Here is a 15,389-nt window from a genome sequence, read left to right on the forward strand (position 1 = left end):
CCCCCAGAACCACTAGACCCCACTCCCCTTCCAGAGCCTGGGACAGAACCCAGGAGTCCTGCCCCCCCAACCACTAGACCCCACTCCCCTCCCAGAGCCTGGGACCGAACCCAGGAGTCCTGCCCCCCCCAACCACTAGACCCCACTCCCCTCCCAGAGCCTGGGACCGAACCCAGGAGTCCTGGCTCCCAGCCCCCCCTCCCTCTTTTAAAAATCTTCCTACTGTCCAGGAAGGTGAATTTCCTCGATCTCTGTATGGGGGGGGGGGACTGAGAAAGAAGGAAAAGCGAAGCGGCCCCTGAAAGAGACCCCAGGAGCCGAGCCCCAAAGCCCTGGCCAAGGGCCCGGCCAAGGAAGGAAGGTGTCCGGGAGCCAGACAAAGCAGGGCCCGAGTGGGGAGAAAAGAGCGGATGGGGGGGGGGGGGTAGAAAGAGGAAGGAAGGAGAAAGGAAGAAAGAAAGAGGAAGGACGGGAGTGGAGGAAGAAAGAAGCAAAGGGCGGGGGGCTGCGGGAAGGGGCTGGGGGGAGGGGCTGGAGGCTGGGGAGGGATTGGGGGGAAGGGGCTGGGGGGAGGGGCTGGAGGCTGGGGAGGGGTTGGGGGGAAGGGGCTGGGGGAGGGGCTGGAGGCTGGGGAGGGGTTGGGGGGAAGGGGCTGGGGGGAGGGGCTGGAGGCTGGGGAGGGGTTGGGGGGAAGGGGCTGGGGGAGGGGCTGGAGGCTGGGGAGGGGTTGGGGGGAAGGGGCTGGGGGGAGGGGCTCGAGGAGAGGCTGTGGAAGAGGGGTTGGGGGGTGAGGGGAGGGGTTGAGGGGCGGGATTGTGGGGAAGGGGCTGGAGGATGGGAGCGGGGAGGGGGGGGTGGCCGGGTCTGTCCCTTTAAGCGCGGGGCCCGTGACATCACGGTGTCCGCGGCGCGGGGGGGAAGCTCCCGTGGATTTTCCAGCAGCGAGAGCGGAGCCGTTTTCCTGAGCGTCCGGTCCGGTCCGGTCCAGCCCCGCGATCCGACCGGAGCCAGCCCCCCCCCGCCCCCATCCCCGCACCCCCGTCCTCCAGCGCGGCTTGTTCTCGCTCCCTTCTCCCCCCCCCCGCATCCCCCCGCCGGGCCCCTGTTCCCTCCCCCCCGCATCCCCCCGCCGGGCCCCTGTTCCCCCCCCCCCGCATCCCCCCGCTGAGCTCCTGTCCCCTTCCCTCCCCCCCCCCCGCCGCATCCCTCCACCGGGCCTCTGTCCTCTTCCCCCCCCCCACGCCTGGCACCTGTCTTCTTCCCGCCCCCCACCGCATCCCCCCGACGGGCCCCTCCCCCCTCCACTGCTGCATCCCTTCGCCGGGCTCCTGTCTCCTTCCCTCTCCGCCCCCCCCCGCCGCATCCCTCCGCCTGGCTTCCCCCCCCCCCGCCGGGCTCCTGTCTCCCTCCCGCACCGCCGGGCCCTGTTCCCCCCCCCCCCCCAGGCCGCATCCCTCCGCCGGGCTCCCCCCGCCCCCAGGCCGCATCCCTCCGCCGGGCTCCCCCCCCCCCGCCGCATCCCTCCGCCCGGGTCTCCGGCTCCTTCCCCCGCTGCGCCCCCCCGGCTCCCGCCTGCCGCTGCTGCGGCTCCCGGAGGAGACCCGCCCCCCCCCCCCCCGCCCATGGCTCTTCGGGGCCCGGGGAGCCGCTGCCCGGGGGTCTGAGGCCGGCGCAGGAGCGGAGCGGCGGGGGCAGAGCATGTGGGGGCCGCCGGCCGGCCAGCGCCCCCGGGAGTGAGCGCCAGGTGAGCGCCGGGGGTGCGGGCTGGATGTGCACCGGATGTGTACATCGTGTGTGTGTGTGTGTGTGGGGGGGTGTACACTGGGTGTGTGTAGTGTGTGGTGTGTGTGTACACTGGGTGTGCGTGTGTGTGTGGGTACATCGTGTGTGTACATTGTGTGTGTGTGCGTGTGTGTACTATGTGTGTGTGTGTACACTGGGTGTGTGTGTACATCGTGTGTGTGTACACTGGGTGTGTACATCGTGTGTGTGTGTGCATCGTGTGTGTGTGATGTGTGTGTACACTGTGTGTGTGTACACTTTGTGTGTGTGGGTATATCGTGTATGTGTGTGTACACTGGGTGTGTGTACATTGTGTGTGTGTGCGTGGTGTGTGTGTACACTGGGTAAGTACACTGTGTGTGGAGGTGTGTACACTGTGTGTGCAGGGTACACTGGGTGTGTGCACCGTGTGTGTACATCATGTGTGTATGGGGTACACCCTGTGTGTGTACATAGTGTGTGTGCACACTGTGTGTGTGTGGGGGGGTTCACAATGGGCGTGTGTGTTTGTACATTGTGTGTGTATGTGTATGTACACCCTGTGTGTATATGTACATTGTGTATGTGTGTGTTTGTGTGAGTACACTGTGTGTAGGGTGTGTGTGTGTGTATGTACACCAAGTGTATGTGAGGGGGACACACCAGGAGGAGGTGGTGATTTACGTACATTGTGTGTGTGTGTGTGTGAGAGAGAGAGAAAGAGAGAGAGTGTGTGTGTGAGAGAGGGGATACACTGGGAGGGGTGTACTTACACTGTGTGTATGAGAGTCTGTGTGTGTACATACACCTGGTGTGAATGTCTGTGAGAAACTGTGTGTGTGTGTGTATGTACATACGTACATGGGTGTGTGTGTGTGTGTGAGGGAGAAAGAGTGGTGCTGCCCCCTGTTTTGTGTGTGTGTGTGTGTGTGTCCTGCTGTACTCTCCTCTGGAGTTCTGTCCGCAGAGCTGGCTGGTAACTTTTAGCCTCAGTTGTCTCGTTTTCCCAACCCATTTTCCAGTGCAAGGACGGAGGGAGGGTGTCTCCGTGTGGCAGTGAGTGTTGTGCTAGTGTATGTGATATTCATTAGTGTCCCTGTGTGTATGCACATGCCTTATTTGGAGACATTGTTGTGTACAGTATATTGTGGTGTGTGTGTGTGTGTGTGTGTTCATGCGAGGAGTTGTGCTAGGGTATATGCCCCTGTAGATGTGTGAGAATTGTTTGCTGCTGTTGTAAACAGTAAATTGTGTGTGTGTGTGTATGTGTGTGTGTCCCTGCTGCCCCCTGCTGGAGGGGATGAGCCCTGCTCTGTGTGTGTGTGCACCCAGATGTGCATGCAGCCTGTGGAGATGTTGTGTAGAGTGGATTGTGAAGTTTTGCATGTGTGTCTTTGTGCATGTGTGTGTACGCGTGTGTGGGTGCGCACACACATTTTGCTTGGTTGTTCCAATAGGTGGTGAGTTGTGTGTGCGATTTTGCTGAGTGCCCATTTGTGAGAGTTTCTGAGCACTGGCAGTGTTGTCTGTGTGATTTCCTTAGTGTCTTTCTGTGTATGTTGTGTGTGTGTATGTGTGTGTGTGTGGTGTTGATGTGCACTGCTGTGTGCATTGTGCTAGTGTAGTTAGTGTGTGCTACTGGCTGGTGTATGTGTGTGTTGCGCTGGTGTCAGTTGTTACTCAGTGTTAGTGTGTGCTCATATGTGCTTCTGAGGGATGTATGTTTGTGCATTGCACTAGTGTCTGTGTTGTGTGTACTGGTGGCTGTTTTGTCGTGGGGGTGTGTGGGCCTAGTGCAGGGGTTCTCAACCTGGGGGTTGGGACCCCTCAGGGGGTCGTGAGGTTATTACGTGAGGGGTCACGAGCTGTCGGCCTCCACCCCAAACCCCCCTTTGCCTCCAGCATTTATAATGGTGTTAAATATATAAAAAAGTATTTTTAATTTATGGGGGGGGGTCGCACTCGGAGGCTGGCTGTGTGAAAGGGGTCACCAGTGCAAAAGTTTGAGAACCACTGGCCTAGTGTGTCTTTAGGTGTGATGTCCTAGGGTATGTTGTGTTTGTGTTAGTTGTGTTGCGTGCTGTTTGGCTGCTTGCTACACAGTCGGTGTGTTTCTGAGACCAGTCACTACACGGTGGTGGGGTGGGGGAGCCCGTACGGTGCTAGACAGGGGTAGGTAGAGTGTCTTCGGAGTGCTGGCTTGTTATGGTAGGATCTGTCAGTCGCTGGGTCTGTCTCTGTTGGTTTGTTATTGTAGGGTCTCTTGGGAGTCCTGGCTTGTTATGGTAGGGTCTGTCAGTCGCTGGGTCTGTCTCTGTTGGGTTGTTATTGCAGGGTCTCTCGCGAGCACTGGCTTGTTGTGGTGGGTCTCTGAGGCATGGGGGCTGTCTATGCTGTTTGGTTATTGTAGGGTCTCTCAGGAGCGCTGGTTTGTTATGGTGGGGTTATATTAACAGATCCCGTGCACAGGGTTCAAACGCTCATAGAATATTTCCCGGAGGGGGATCCCCCCCAACATGCTGTGAAAACTCCAGGGGGCTTGAAAATATTTCCCAGAGCTCTGCTCTGGACGGCTCCTGCTGAATTACGCCCTGTCTGTGTGTCGGTGATGCAGGACCTTGGGGGGCAGCCCAACCCCTGGCAAGTGGGACCCTTCTCTGCCTGGGCCAGGGGGCTCCCTCGCTGCTGTGCGGCTGAACCCCATAGACCTGCCCCTACAGCCAACTGTGTGTGTGCTCTACCCTCACCGGCAGGGCTGGCCTCACTGCCCCAGGGCAAAGCAGGGGGCGCTGGGCTGCAGGGGGAGGGGCGGGGGGCTCGGCAGGGGGCACTGGGCAGCAGGGGGCGGGGAGGGGGGCTCAGCAGGAGGCGCTGGGCTGCGGGGAGTGGCACGGGGGCACGGCGGGGGGCACTGGGCTGCAGTCAGTGGGGTGTGGGGCTTGGTGGGGAGCGCTGGTTTGCAGGGAGTGGGGCGGGGGCTCGGTGGGGGGCACTGGGCTGCAGGCAGTGGGGTGTGGGGCTTGGTGGGGAGCGCTGGTTTGCAGGGAGTGGGGCGGGGGCTTGGCAGGAGGCGCTGGGCTGCGGGGGGCGGGGGGACTTCGCGGGGGGCACTGGTTTGCAGGGAGTGGCGCAGGAGCTCGGCAGGGGGCACTGGGCTGTGGGGGGCGGGGGCTTGGCGGGGGGCACTGGGCTGCAGGGGGGGGGATGGGGGCTCGGCAGGAGGCGCTGGGCTGTGGGGAGCGGCGTGGGGGCTCGGCGGGGGGCGCTGGTCTGCAGGGAGTGGGGTGGGGGGATTGGCGGGGAGCGCTGGTCTGCAGGGAGTGGGGTGGGGGCTCGGCGGGGGGCACTGGGCTGCAGGGAGTGGGGTGGGGGCTTGGCGGGGGGCGCTGGGCTGCAGGGAGTGGGGCGGGGGCTCGGCGGGGGGCGCTGGGCTGCGGGGGGGGCGGGGGGCTCTGCGGGGGACACTGTGCTGCAGGGAGTGCAGTTTAAGGGGAGCCAGGACTCCTGGGTTCCGTCCCGGGCTCTGGGAGGGGAGTGGGGTCTAGTGGTTAGAGCAGGGGTGCTGGGGTGGCTTGCAGTGGCTACTGAGCCTGTTTCTCTCTGCCTGCCCAGGTCCGCGTGCTGAGTGTGGTGCCCCCCATCCCTTAGGATGAGTAACTGCAGCAGCCGCGCGCTGACGCTGCTCAGTAGCGTGTTCGGGGCCTGTGGGCTGCTGCTGGTGGGCATCGCCGTCAGCACCGACTACTGGCTTTACATGGAGGAGGGCATCGTGCTGCAGCAGAACCAGACCACCGAGATCAAGATGGCGCTGCACGCCGGGCTCTGGAGGGTCTGCTTCTTCGCCGGTACGAGCCCCGTGTGGCGAGCTTCCCCTAGCAGTGCCCCCAGCCAGGGCCTCTTTGCATCCCCATAGCACTGCCCTGGCTGGGGACTCCCTGGTGCTGCGAGTTTCCCCAGAGCAGTGCCCTGACTGGGGCGTTGCCAGGTAACGCCATCTCTTGCCCCCTGCAGGCCGGGAGAAGGGCCGGTGCGTGGCATCAGAGTATTTCCTGGAACCCGAGATAAACCTGGTGACGGAAAACACGGAGAACATCTTGAGTAAGTGAGAGGGGCCCTCCCATCCCGGGGGCTTCAAGACAGAGCGCACGAGCAAGAGGGTGTGCACGGGGAGAAAACGAGTCAGCTCCCACATGCTGTGGAGAGGAGATGGCAGCCGTGTCCCAGGCGTGTCCCAGGACTCTGTGTTCAGCTCCGAGCAAGATAGCATGCGGCATGAAGCCCAGCCTCCTGGCACCCTGGTCTTCCGTGGGGTTGGGAGCTGTTAGGGGCATGACCTAGGGGGGTAGAGCTGGAGTTTGTAGGGGGCAGTGGGGACAGGAGGAGACGGGGGGAGGAGGTGTGCTCATGGGTGGGTGGGGTACATGGGGGATGGGAGGTGAGGAGAGTGTTGGGGGGCCTGAGAGAGGGTGGTCTCTACCCCATGGGGTGGGGGATAGGGGTGGAGGTGCTCTGACTGTCTGGTGTCCCCCCCCCCACAGAGACAGTTCGCACGGCCACCCCCTTCCCCATGGTCAGCCTCTTCCTTGTCTTCACGGCCTTCGTCATCAGCAACATCGGCCACATCCGGCCGCAGAGAACCATCCTGGCCTTCGTGTCTGGCATCTTCTTCATCCTCTCTGGTGAGGGGCCTGGGAGCGGGGTGGGGGGCTCGGTAGGGGGAGCTCTCCCCTGGCAGTCAGGGCTGGCCCCAATGCCCCAGTGCGGCACTAGGGGGGTGCTGTCCTTCAGGGAGCGGGGGCTCAGTAGGGGGCACTCTCCCCTGGCAGTCAGGGCTGGCCCCAATGCCCCATTGCGGCACTAGGGGGTCTGTCCTTCAGGGAGCGGGGGCTCAGTAGGGGGCGCTCTCCCCTAGCAGTCAGTGCCCCCCGAAATCCTGCTTGAGGTTGTGGTGGGATGTGAGATTCTCTTTCAACTCCCATCCCAAACTTTTGTGTGGTGCAGCCATTGAATAGTGCCAGGAGCAGGGGTCTCTGTGTAAACACCCCCAGCGCCCTACTTTGGAAACGGCTGCATTTCAGGGCTGGGTGAGGGATCCCCATATAAACAGTCCCCGTGTCCCACCCCAGAGGTGGCCGCATCTCAGCACCCGGTTTGAAATACTGGTATAAACAGGCCCCGCATCCCACCGGAGAAAGACACTGGAACAAATATGAAAGAACCAGTTTGCTGTGCACCTGGAGGATAACGGAGTTATAAGGAACAGCCAGCAGGGCTTTGTCAAGAACAAATCACGCCAAGCCAACCTCATTTCCTGCTTTGACAGGATTACTGGCCAAGTGGACGGGGGGAAGCAGTAGACGTGAGAGATCTTGATTTTAGCAAGGCCCACATGACGTTCTCATTAGCAGACTAGGGAAATGCGGCTCTTTCTAGATGAATTTACTATAGGGCAGATGACCGTACTCTAAGCGTCGTTACCACTGATAGCTGGGAGGTGGATCTAGTGAGGCCTGCAGGGGTCAGCCGTGGGTCCGGTACTATTCACCCTTTTAATTAACGACTCGGATTATGGAGCGGAGAGTGGCGTTGGCAGATGCCCCCAAGCCGGGAGAGGGTGTGAGCCCTTGGGAGAATGGGATTAGCGTTCAAAACGACCCGGCCAAATTGCAGACGTGATCTGAAATGGACCAGATGCAGAGCCGGTGCAAGGATGTTTTCGTGCCCTAGGTGAAACTTCCAACTTGCACCCTCCCCCGTCCCCGAGCCCGCGCCTTGAGGCCCCCCCGCAGCAGCTCCCCCCTTCTCCTGAGCAGTCCCCACCCCCCCTGCCCTGAGGCACCCCCCCGTGCCCCAGCTCACCCCTGCTCCGCCTCCACCCCGAGCACGCCATCACTGCTTCACTTCTCCCACCTCCCAGGCTTGTGGCGCCAATCAGCTTAGGCACCGCAAACCTGGGAGGCGGGAGAAGTGAAGCCGCCACGGCGTGCTCGGGGAGGAGGTGGGGCAGGGGTGAGCTGGGGTGGGGAGTTCCCCTGCGTGCCGCTCCCCCTACTTACTTGCTGCAGGCGGCCCTCCCCACGCTCCCCTGCCCCAGCTCCCTCCGCCTAAATGCCGGCGGCGACCGGGGCGGCCGAAGAGCCGGCTGCTGCGATCGCTGCCGAAGAAAATGCCGCCCCCCAAATCCTAGCACCCTAGGTCACCTAAATGGTTGCACCGGCCGTGGTGAGCCCTTGGGAGGATGGGATTAGCGTTCAAAACGACCCGGACGAATTGCAGACGTGGTCTGAAACGGACCAGATGAAATTCAATCCAGACAAGGGCGAAGTCCATCACTTGGGAAGGAAAAATCCAGTGCCCGGCTACAAAAGGTGGACTAGCTGGCTAGGGGGGCAGACGGCTGGAAAAGGGCAGGGGGTTAAAATGTGTCATGAACCGAATACGAGGCAACGATGCAGTTGCCAAAAAAAAAGCGACTGTCCTTCTGGGGCGGGAAAACAGGAGTGTCGGACGGAAGACGCGGGAGGTGATTGTCCCGCTCTGCTCGGCGCTGGTGGAGACCTCGGCTGCGTCCAGTTCTGGGCACTGTCCTTTGGGACAGAGGCACAGATTGGACAGAGGAGAGCCAGAAACCCCAGGCAAAGGGAAGTTTTAAAAAACTGGGCATGGTTAGTCCAGAGAAAAGAAGCCCGAGGCGGGGACCCGAGACCAGTCTTCCCATAAGAGCTCTTGTAAAGGGTTGTGATCAGTTGTTTTCTGCGTCCGCTGGAGGTGGGACAAGAAGTAATCGGCTTAATCCGCAGCAAGGGAGATGTAGGTTAGATCTTAGGGAAAATGTTCTAACTCTAAGGGGCTGAAAGCTCTGGAATCGGCTCCCAAGGGAGGTTGTGGGATCCCCCCGTCAGTGGAGGTTTTAAGAACAGGTTGGGCCAGACCCCAGACCCAGGTTGGGCCAGACCCCAGACCCAGGTCTAGGTTTACTTGGTCTGGCATCAGCGCAGGGGGCTGGATTAGATGACCCCTCGAGGTCCCTTCCATCCTGACATTTTTATAGTCCTCATGTAAACAGACTCCAGCCCCACCCCAGAGGCGGTCGCATCTCAGAGCCGGGCGGGGGGTCCCTGTATAAACAGCCCCTGCACCCCGCCCCAGAGGGGCCGCTTCTCAGTGCTGGGAGACGGGTCCCTGTATAAGCAGACCCCACGCCCCACCCCAGAGGTGGTCTCATCTCAGCAAGGCGAGGGGTCCCTGTCTGAACAGCCCTCAGAGGCAGCTGCATCTCAGCAGCTTGATCGTTGGACCTGTCTCTTGCAGGCCTGTCTCTCGTGGTGGGGTTAGTTCTCTACATCTCCAGCATCAACGACGAGGTGATGAATCGGCCCAGCGGGTCGGAGCAGTATTTCCACTATCGCTACGGCTGGTCCTTCGCCTTCGCAGCCTCCTCCTTCCTCCTCAAAGAGGTTTGGACCTTGCCCCACACCCCATCCCAACCCCTCCTCCCTGGGGCCCTGGAGATTCCTGGCTAGCTCTGTGCTGCCCCCTGGGGTAGAACTTAGAACCCCTTTCCCTGATTCTGCAGGCTGAACTAATGGAGAATTCCCCTCTGCTGGCACAGTACGGTGACTGTGACACACGGAGGAGGGCAGTTCTAATCTGTCCAGCAGGGGACAGTGGCGAGAGCTCTTGGGGGAGCCTAGAAAGTCTCTGACCTCAAATTACAAACGGGGGAATCCTTAAAATAGATGAGGTAGATGGGTGCAATTGGGAGGGGAGGGAGGTCTGGTGGTTAGAGCAAGAGGGCTGGGAGCCAGGACTCCTGGGTTCTATGCCAGGCTCTGGGAGGAGAGTGTGGACTAGTGGTTAGAGCAGACAGGGGCTGGGCGTCAGGATGCCTGGGTTCTATCCCCGGCTTGGGCGGGGGAGTGGGATCTAGTGGATTGGGGGCAGGGGAGAGCCAGGACTCCTGGGTTCCATCCCCGGCTCTAGGAGGGGAGCAGGGTTCTGCTGTCCCATTCCCTCCCCTTCCACTCACTGTCTCCCACCTCCTGCAGGGTGCCGGCGTGATGTCCGTGTACCTGTTCACCAAGCGCTACGCGGAGGAGGAGATGTACCGTCCCCACCCGGCCTTCTACCGCCCGCGCCTGAGCGACTGCTCCGACTACTCGGGCCAGTTCCTGCACCCGGAGGTGTGGCACCGCGGGCGCAGCCCCTCCGACATCTCCAGCGACGTCTCCATCCAGATGACCCAGAATTACCCCCCCGCTATCAAGTATCCCGAGCACATGCACATATCCACCTCGCCCTGCTAGGCCAGCCCCCCTGACCATCCCCCACCGGGGCCTGCCAGCTGCCCCCCACCCCAGAGACTGTGCGGAGTGGGGCCCACCCGTGGATCACAGACGGGGTGCTACTGGACTGAAACTCCGCCTTGTCCCCCCTTTCTCGCTCCCTTACCGTCCCCGGAGGCCTCCCCAATTTGGCCATTTTGGCAGGATTTGTGACAGGAAGTCACCCCATCAGCCATTTTGATAGCCATGGGAGCTTGGCGGGATTCCTGACAGGAAGTCACCCTGTTGGCCATTTTGGTAGTTGTGGGAACTTGGCAATATTGCTGACAGGAAGTCACCTGTTGGCCATTTTGGCTGCCATGGGCAGGTGCCGGGATTCCCAACAGGAAGCCAGCTGTCAGCCATTTTGTTTGTCATCATCGGGCCAGCCCCAGATACTTTTTTTGTCCCCACAGGGGCCAATTCCTAACAGGAAGTGACCCCCTCCCTGCTCCAATCTCTTCCTCCCAGATCCTGACAAGAAGTGGCTCCTCTGCCATTTTTTTTGCCCCATAATGGCCAACCCCAGTTAGGAAACTGCCCATCTGCCATTCTGGTTATCATTGCACCAGCTCCCCTTGGTATGGATCCTGAGAAGAAATGTCTCCTAATGCCATTTTCCTCAGTTCCAGAATGGCCAACCCTGACAGGAAGTCACTTGTCAGCCATTTTCCTTGTTGCCATGCCAGTCCCTTCCCCTGCAGATCATGAGAGGGAATGGTTTCTCCGCCATCTTTGCTGCCCCACAATGGCCAACCCTGACAGGAAGTCACTTGTCGGCCATTTTCCTTGTAGCCATGCCAGTCCCTTCCCCCACAGATCATGAGAGGAAATGGTTTCTCTGCCATCTTTGCTGCCCCACAACGGCCAACCCTGACAGGAAGTCACTCGTCAGCCATTTTCCTTGTTGCCATGCCAGTCCCTTCCCCCGCAGATCATGAGAGGAAATGGTTTCTCTGCCATCTTTGCTGCCCCACAATGGCCAACCCTGACAGGAAGTCATTTGACAGCCATTTCCCGTGTTGCTGCACTGGTCCCCATCCCCCATCCTGAGAGGAAATGGCTCCTCCGCCATCTTTGTTGTTTTCCAAATGAACCAGATAGGGAAACCGCGTCAGCAAATGGGGACACAGAGAAGGGCCCAGGCCACTTTCTTCCCTCAGAAGCAACCTAACCCAGAGAGATGACTCAAGGGGAACTGGAAATATAGACACCAACGTCTGTCTGGCCAAAGCAACAGCGGCAGCTGGCTGCCAACACCTCGCCCTCAGAGACCCGCTCCCCCCTCGACTGCCAGATGGGGGCCCCGTCTCTTTGTCTTCCCTCCACCGAAGAACGCTTGAAAAAGCCCTTTTCTTAGCAAGCGTGGGCATGACCGCCCATGCATTAGCAAGGCCCAGCAGCGGCCATTGTTAACCCAGCTTGAGGCCAGCTGCCCCCATGCTCTGCTTTGCTCTTTCTATTTGCTGTCTTCCATTCTTCCTGTCTCGCCACCTTTTTTCTTTTCCATTTCCCGGCTCTTTCCTTCTTCCTTTCGCTGCACTCTTTCCCTTGTTCCTTTTCTCGTTCGTTGCCATTTGCAAGTTTTCTTCGATTTCCTCCTCTCTCTGCCCTCTTTCATTCATTCCTTCTTCTGTTCATTTCTCTGCACTTCTTCTCCATTGATTTTCTTTATATGTCCATTTACAGGTTCCTTTCCCCTCCATTTTGCTTTCCTCTTCTTTACCCTCTTTTGTTCTTTCTCTATTAGTTCCCTTCTCTTTTAGCCACCTCCACGCGCTGGGGTGTATCTCAGGCTGTATTTCTTTTGCCACGGTGACTGTGGTTGTGTCTGTAGAGGGGAAAGTGTCTCCATTCATGCAGAAATGAGGAAGGAGCAAATATAGCCAGAGGAGGAGAAAGATGCCAGTAGAGAGCAGGAGGAAAGGAAAATAGGGGAGAGGGAAATGAGAGAAGGAAGGGAAGGAGAGAAGAGAAACGAGGCTGAGGGAGGTGATGGAGGAAAGAAAAGGGGTAGGTTATAGATACCTGGGCCTTCAGGGATGGATCAGTGCGGGGAACTGGCATCACAGCTGGGTTTAGGCACCTCCTGCTGGCTGGGCCATGCCAGGACCCAGGACGCTTGCTGTGGACTTGGTTGGTACTGTTCGGTCCCTGTCCCGTGTGGGTATTTTTGTGGACTCCTTTGACAAGGTCATCTGTACCTGGCTCTGTGAGCTTCCCCATGGCAGTGCCTCCCAGCCAGGGAGCTAAAGGAGAATCACCCTCCTCATCTCTTGTCATGATGTTGGGACTATGACATACAGAGGAGCTGTTCTTATGGCATCCAACAGAGGGTGGTATATGCTGGGTGGGACCCAGCTCTGGGAGGGGAGTGGGGGCTAGTGGTTAGAGCAGGGAGGGGCCTGGGAGCCAGGACTCCTGGGTTCTATCCCTCGCTCTGAGGGGGGAGTGGGGTTTAGTGGTTAGAGCAGGGGGCCTGGGAGCCAGGACACCTGGGTTCTACCTCCAGTTCTGTCAGGTGAGTGATGTCTATGGGATATATTGGAAGTGTGTGTGTGTGTGGGGGGGGGAGTTTGCGTGCCCTCAGGGAGTAGGAGACACCATCTTTTGCCCCTGACCACTTAAAGGGCCAGAAATCTCCTTCTTCCTCCACCCTTAGAAATCCCACCTCCTGCTCTTGAATGCTCCCTGGGGACCAGGGGACCCCTCAGCACTTAGACCTGGCAAAGGGAGGTCAAGGAGGAAGGTCATGGCACCCCCACCCTTGGAAGCCGGTGGCAAAGAAAGGGTTAAAAATCTAGCCCCAGAAATGGCCCCTGAGCACAGGGCATGGTGTGTGGGAGGGTGGGGGGTGGTGATGAAAGCTAACTAGCTACACCCACCCCTCCAATCACTGTGAAGGGGGGGGAAGGCGGTGAGGAAAGAGTTAACCATATAGCTCTATCCTCCCCCACCCCACAGGAGTGCGGGTGAGGGGAGAATTGTAGGGTTAAATATAGCATCCCCCACCCTGAAGCAATGGGGGATTGTGGCAGTGCAGGGGAGCAGATAGTGGGGGGAGGAATTCCCCACAAGTGTGGTGACCCCTATTGGGCGGTGGGGTGGGGGAATCTGGCTGGCACCTGTGACTGGGGAGTGGGGGGGGGAAATAGGTTCTTAGTCTGCGGGGTGGGATGGGGGGTGGGGGAGGGGGTGAGGGATGTGCATAGTACACCAGTAACCAAGGAGGGACCCCTTTTTACTGTCATATATTCTTCCTTCCCCCCCGTGCTGGGGGGGCGGGGCCAACCCCCCCTTATTTACTCTGTACCATATGTACATAGAACTAAGAGACTGCAATAAACTTTATTTCAAACACCTCCCGTGTCTGGCTGTCTGGCTGTTCCCCCATCCATCCATGCACACACACCCCCCGATAGCTCCATCCACGCACCCCCCATCTTCCTCCCTCCATGCACCCCTCCCACATCTCCATCCATGCACCCCATCTCCTTCCCTCCCTCCATGCACCCCCCGACATCTCCATCCATGCACACGCCCCCTACATCTCCCACCCTCCATCCATACCACCCCCACATCTCCATCCATGCACCCCATCTCCTTCCCTCCCTCCATGCACCCCCCGACATCTCCATCCATGCACACGCCCCCTACATCTCCCACCCTCCATCCATACCAACCCCGCATCTCCATCCATGCACCCCATCTCCCTCCATCCATGCACCCCCATCTCCTTCCATCCATACCCCCCCTGCATCTCCATCAATGCACCCTCATCTCCCACCCTCCATCCATACCACCCCCGGATCTCCAGCCATACCCCCATCTCCATCCATGCACCCCCCATCTCCCTCCCTCCCTCCATACTCCCCCACATCTCCATCCATGCACCCCCATCTCCCTCCATACCCCCTGCATCTCCATCCATGTACCCCCTATCCCTCCTGCCATCCATACCCCCCCGAATCTCCATCCATGCACCCCCATCTCCCTCCCTCCATACCCCCACGCATCTCCATCCATGCATGCCCCTCTCCCTCCCTCCTTCCATCCACCCCCAAAACCCACCCATCCATCCACTCCCATACCCCTCCCTCCTTCCATCCACCCCCACACCCACTAGGCCAGCCTGCCTCCACGCTGTCTGACAGCAGCAAGGAACCCAGGAGTCCGGCTCCCACCCCACACCTAGTCCTGCTGGAGACTAGAACTCCTGGGTTCAATCCCTGGCTGTGGGAGGGGAGTGGGGGTCTAGTGGTTAGCAGGGTGGAGGGAGGGAGCCAGGACTCCTGGGTTCTATCCCCAGCACTGGGAGGGAAGTGGGATCTAGTGGTTGGGGTGGGGGCGAGGGAGCCAGGACTCCTGGGTTCTAGCCCCAGCACTGGGAGGGAAGTGGGATCTAGTGGTTGGGGTGGGGGTGAGGGAGCCAGGACTCCTGGGTTCTAGCCCCAGCACTGGGAGAGAAGTGGGATCTAGTGGTTAGAGTGGGGGTGGGAGGGAGGGAGCCAGGACTCCTGGGTTCTAGCCCCAGCACTGGGAGGGAAGTGGGATCTAGTGGTTAGAGCGGGGGCAGGGCGGGGGGAGGTAGGCAGGACTCCTGGCTGCCCTCCTCCCCGGCCCTGCCCCTCTCTCTGTGCCTGGCTGGAGGGCAGGGGAGGGGAGTGAAGGCGCTGGCAGGCTGGCAGCTGAAAGGGCGCCAGCGGGCGGAGGCTGGCGATGGCTCAGCAGCCTGGCCGCCGACCAGCGCAGCAGGGGTTAACGGTCGCCATGGTGACCTGCCAGGCTCTGGTACCTTGAGCTGCAGCGCCCGCAGAGAGCCTGGCTATTGTGGGGAGGGGGGGGAGGTGTGTGGGTATTTCCCTCCCACAACCCCACCTCCAGTGCTGGAGTGTGCAGGTGGGGGGGATCCTTTAAGTGGCCTCCCCCCAGTAGTTGCCCCCAGGGGAGAAAACCTGATACTTTATGTGCTCCCCCCGCCCCAACAATGCAGCCTTTACAGGAGGCCGGGTTCCCCCTGCAGAGGGGGGTCTTGGTGTGTGTGTGTGTGTGTGTGACACACACAGTCTGGCAATTCCCTCCCACCCCAGCAGGGGGCAGCGTTGAGGGCTCCCCGGGGCGCTGGTCAGCCCAGCGCTGCGTCCCTGTGGCGGAGATGGGTCGCCGGGCGAGATGGGCCCCCTTGGGCTGTGCCCCTTGGAGTCTCATGAGGGCAAATCAGCGTAAAGGGATGGAGGGATTTGGGGTCCTGGGTTAGGGTGGGTGGGGGCCGGAGGGAAGGAGTTGGGGGGGGCAGCAGGGGAA

At 60.2% G+C, this 15,389-nt stretch overlaps 1 protein-coding gene across 1 annotated transcript; it reads left to right on the forward strand.

Annotated features, from left to right (window-relative positions):
* The first annotated feature begins 1,625 nt into the window (after window positions 1-1,625).
* CACNG7 (calcium voltage-gated channel auxiliary subunit gamma 7) lies at window positions 1,626-13,447 on the forward strand. The gene is made up of 6 exons (XM_044988612.1): window positions 1,626-1,744; window positions 5,374-5,606; window positions 5,773-5,859; window positions 6,300-6,440; window positions 9,073-9,218; window positions 9,810-13,447. Exons 2-6 carry the CDS (start codon window positions 5,411-5,413, stop codon window positions 10,065-10,067), a joined length of 828 nt encoding a protein of 275 aa, XP_044844547.1. The 5' UTR covers window positions 1,626-1,744; window positions 5,374-5,410; the 3' UTR covers window positions 10,068-13,447.
* The last annotated feature ends 1,942 nt before the right edge of the window (window positions 13,448-15,389 follow it).

This window comes from Mauremys mutica, chromosome 15 (genome assembly GCF_020497125.1).
Source record: "Mauremys mutica isolate MM-2020 ecotype Southern chromosome 15, ASM2049712v1, whole genome shotgun sequence".
Classification (NCBI taxonomy): domain Eukaryota; kingdom Metazoa; phylum Chordata; order Testudines; family Geoemydidae; genus Mauremys; species Mauremys mutica.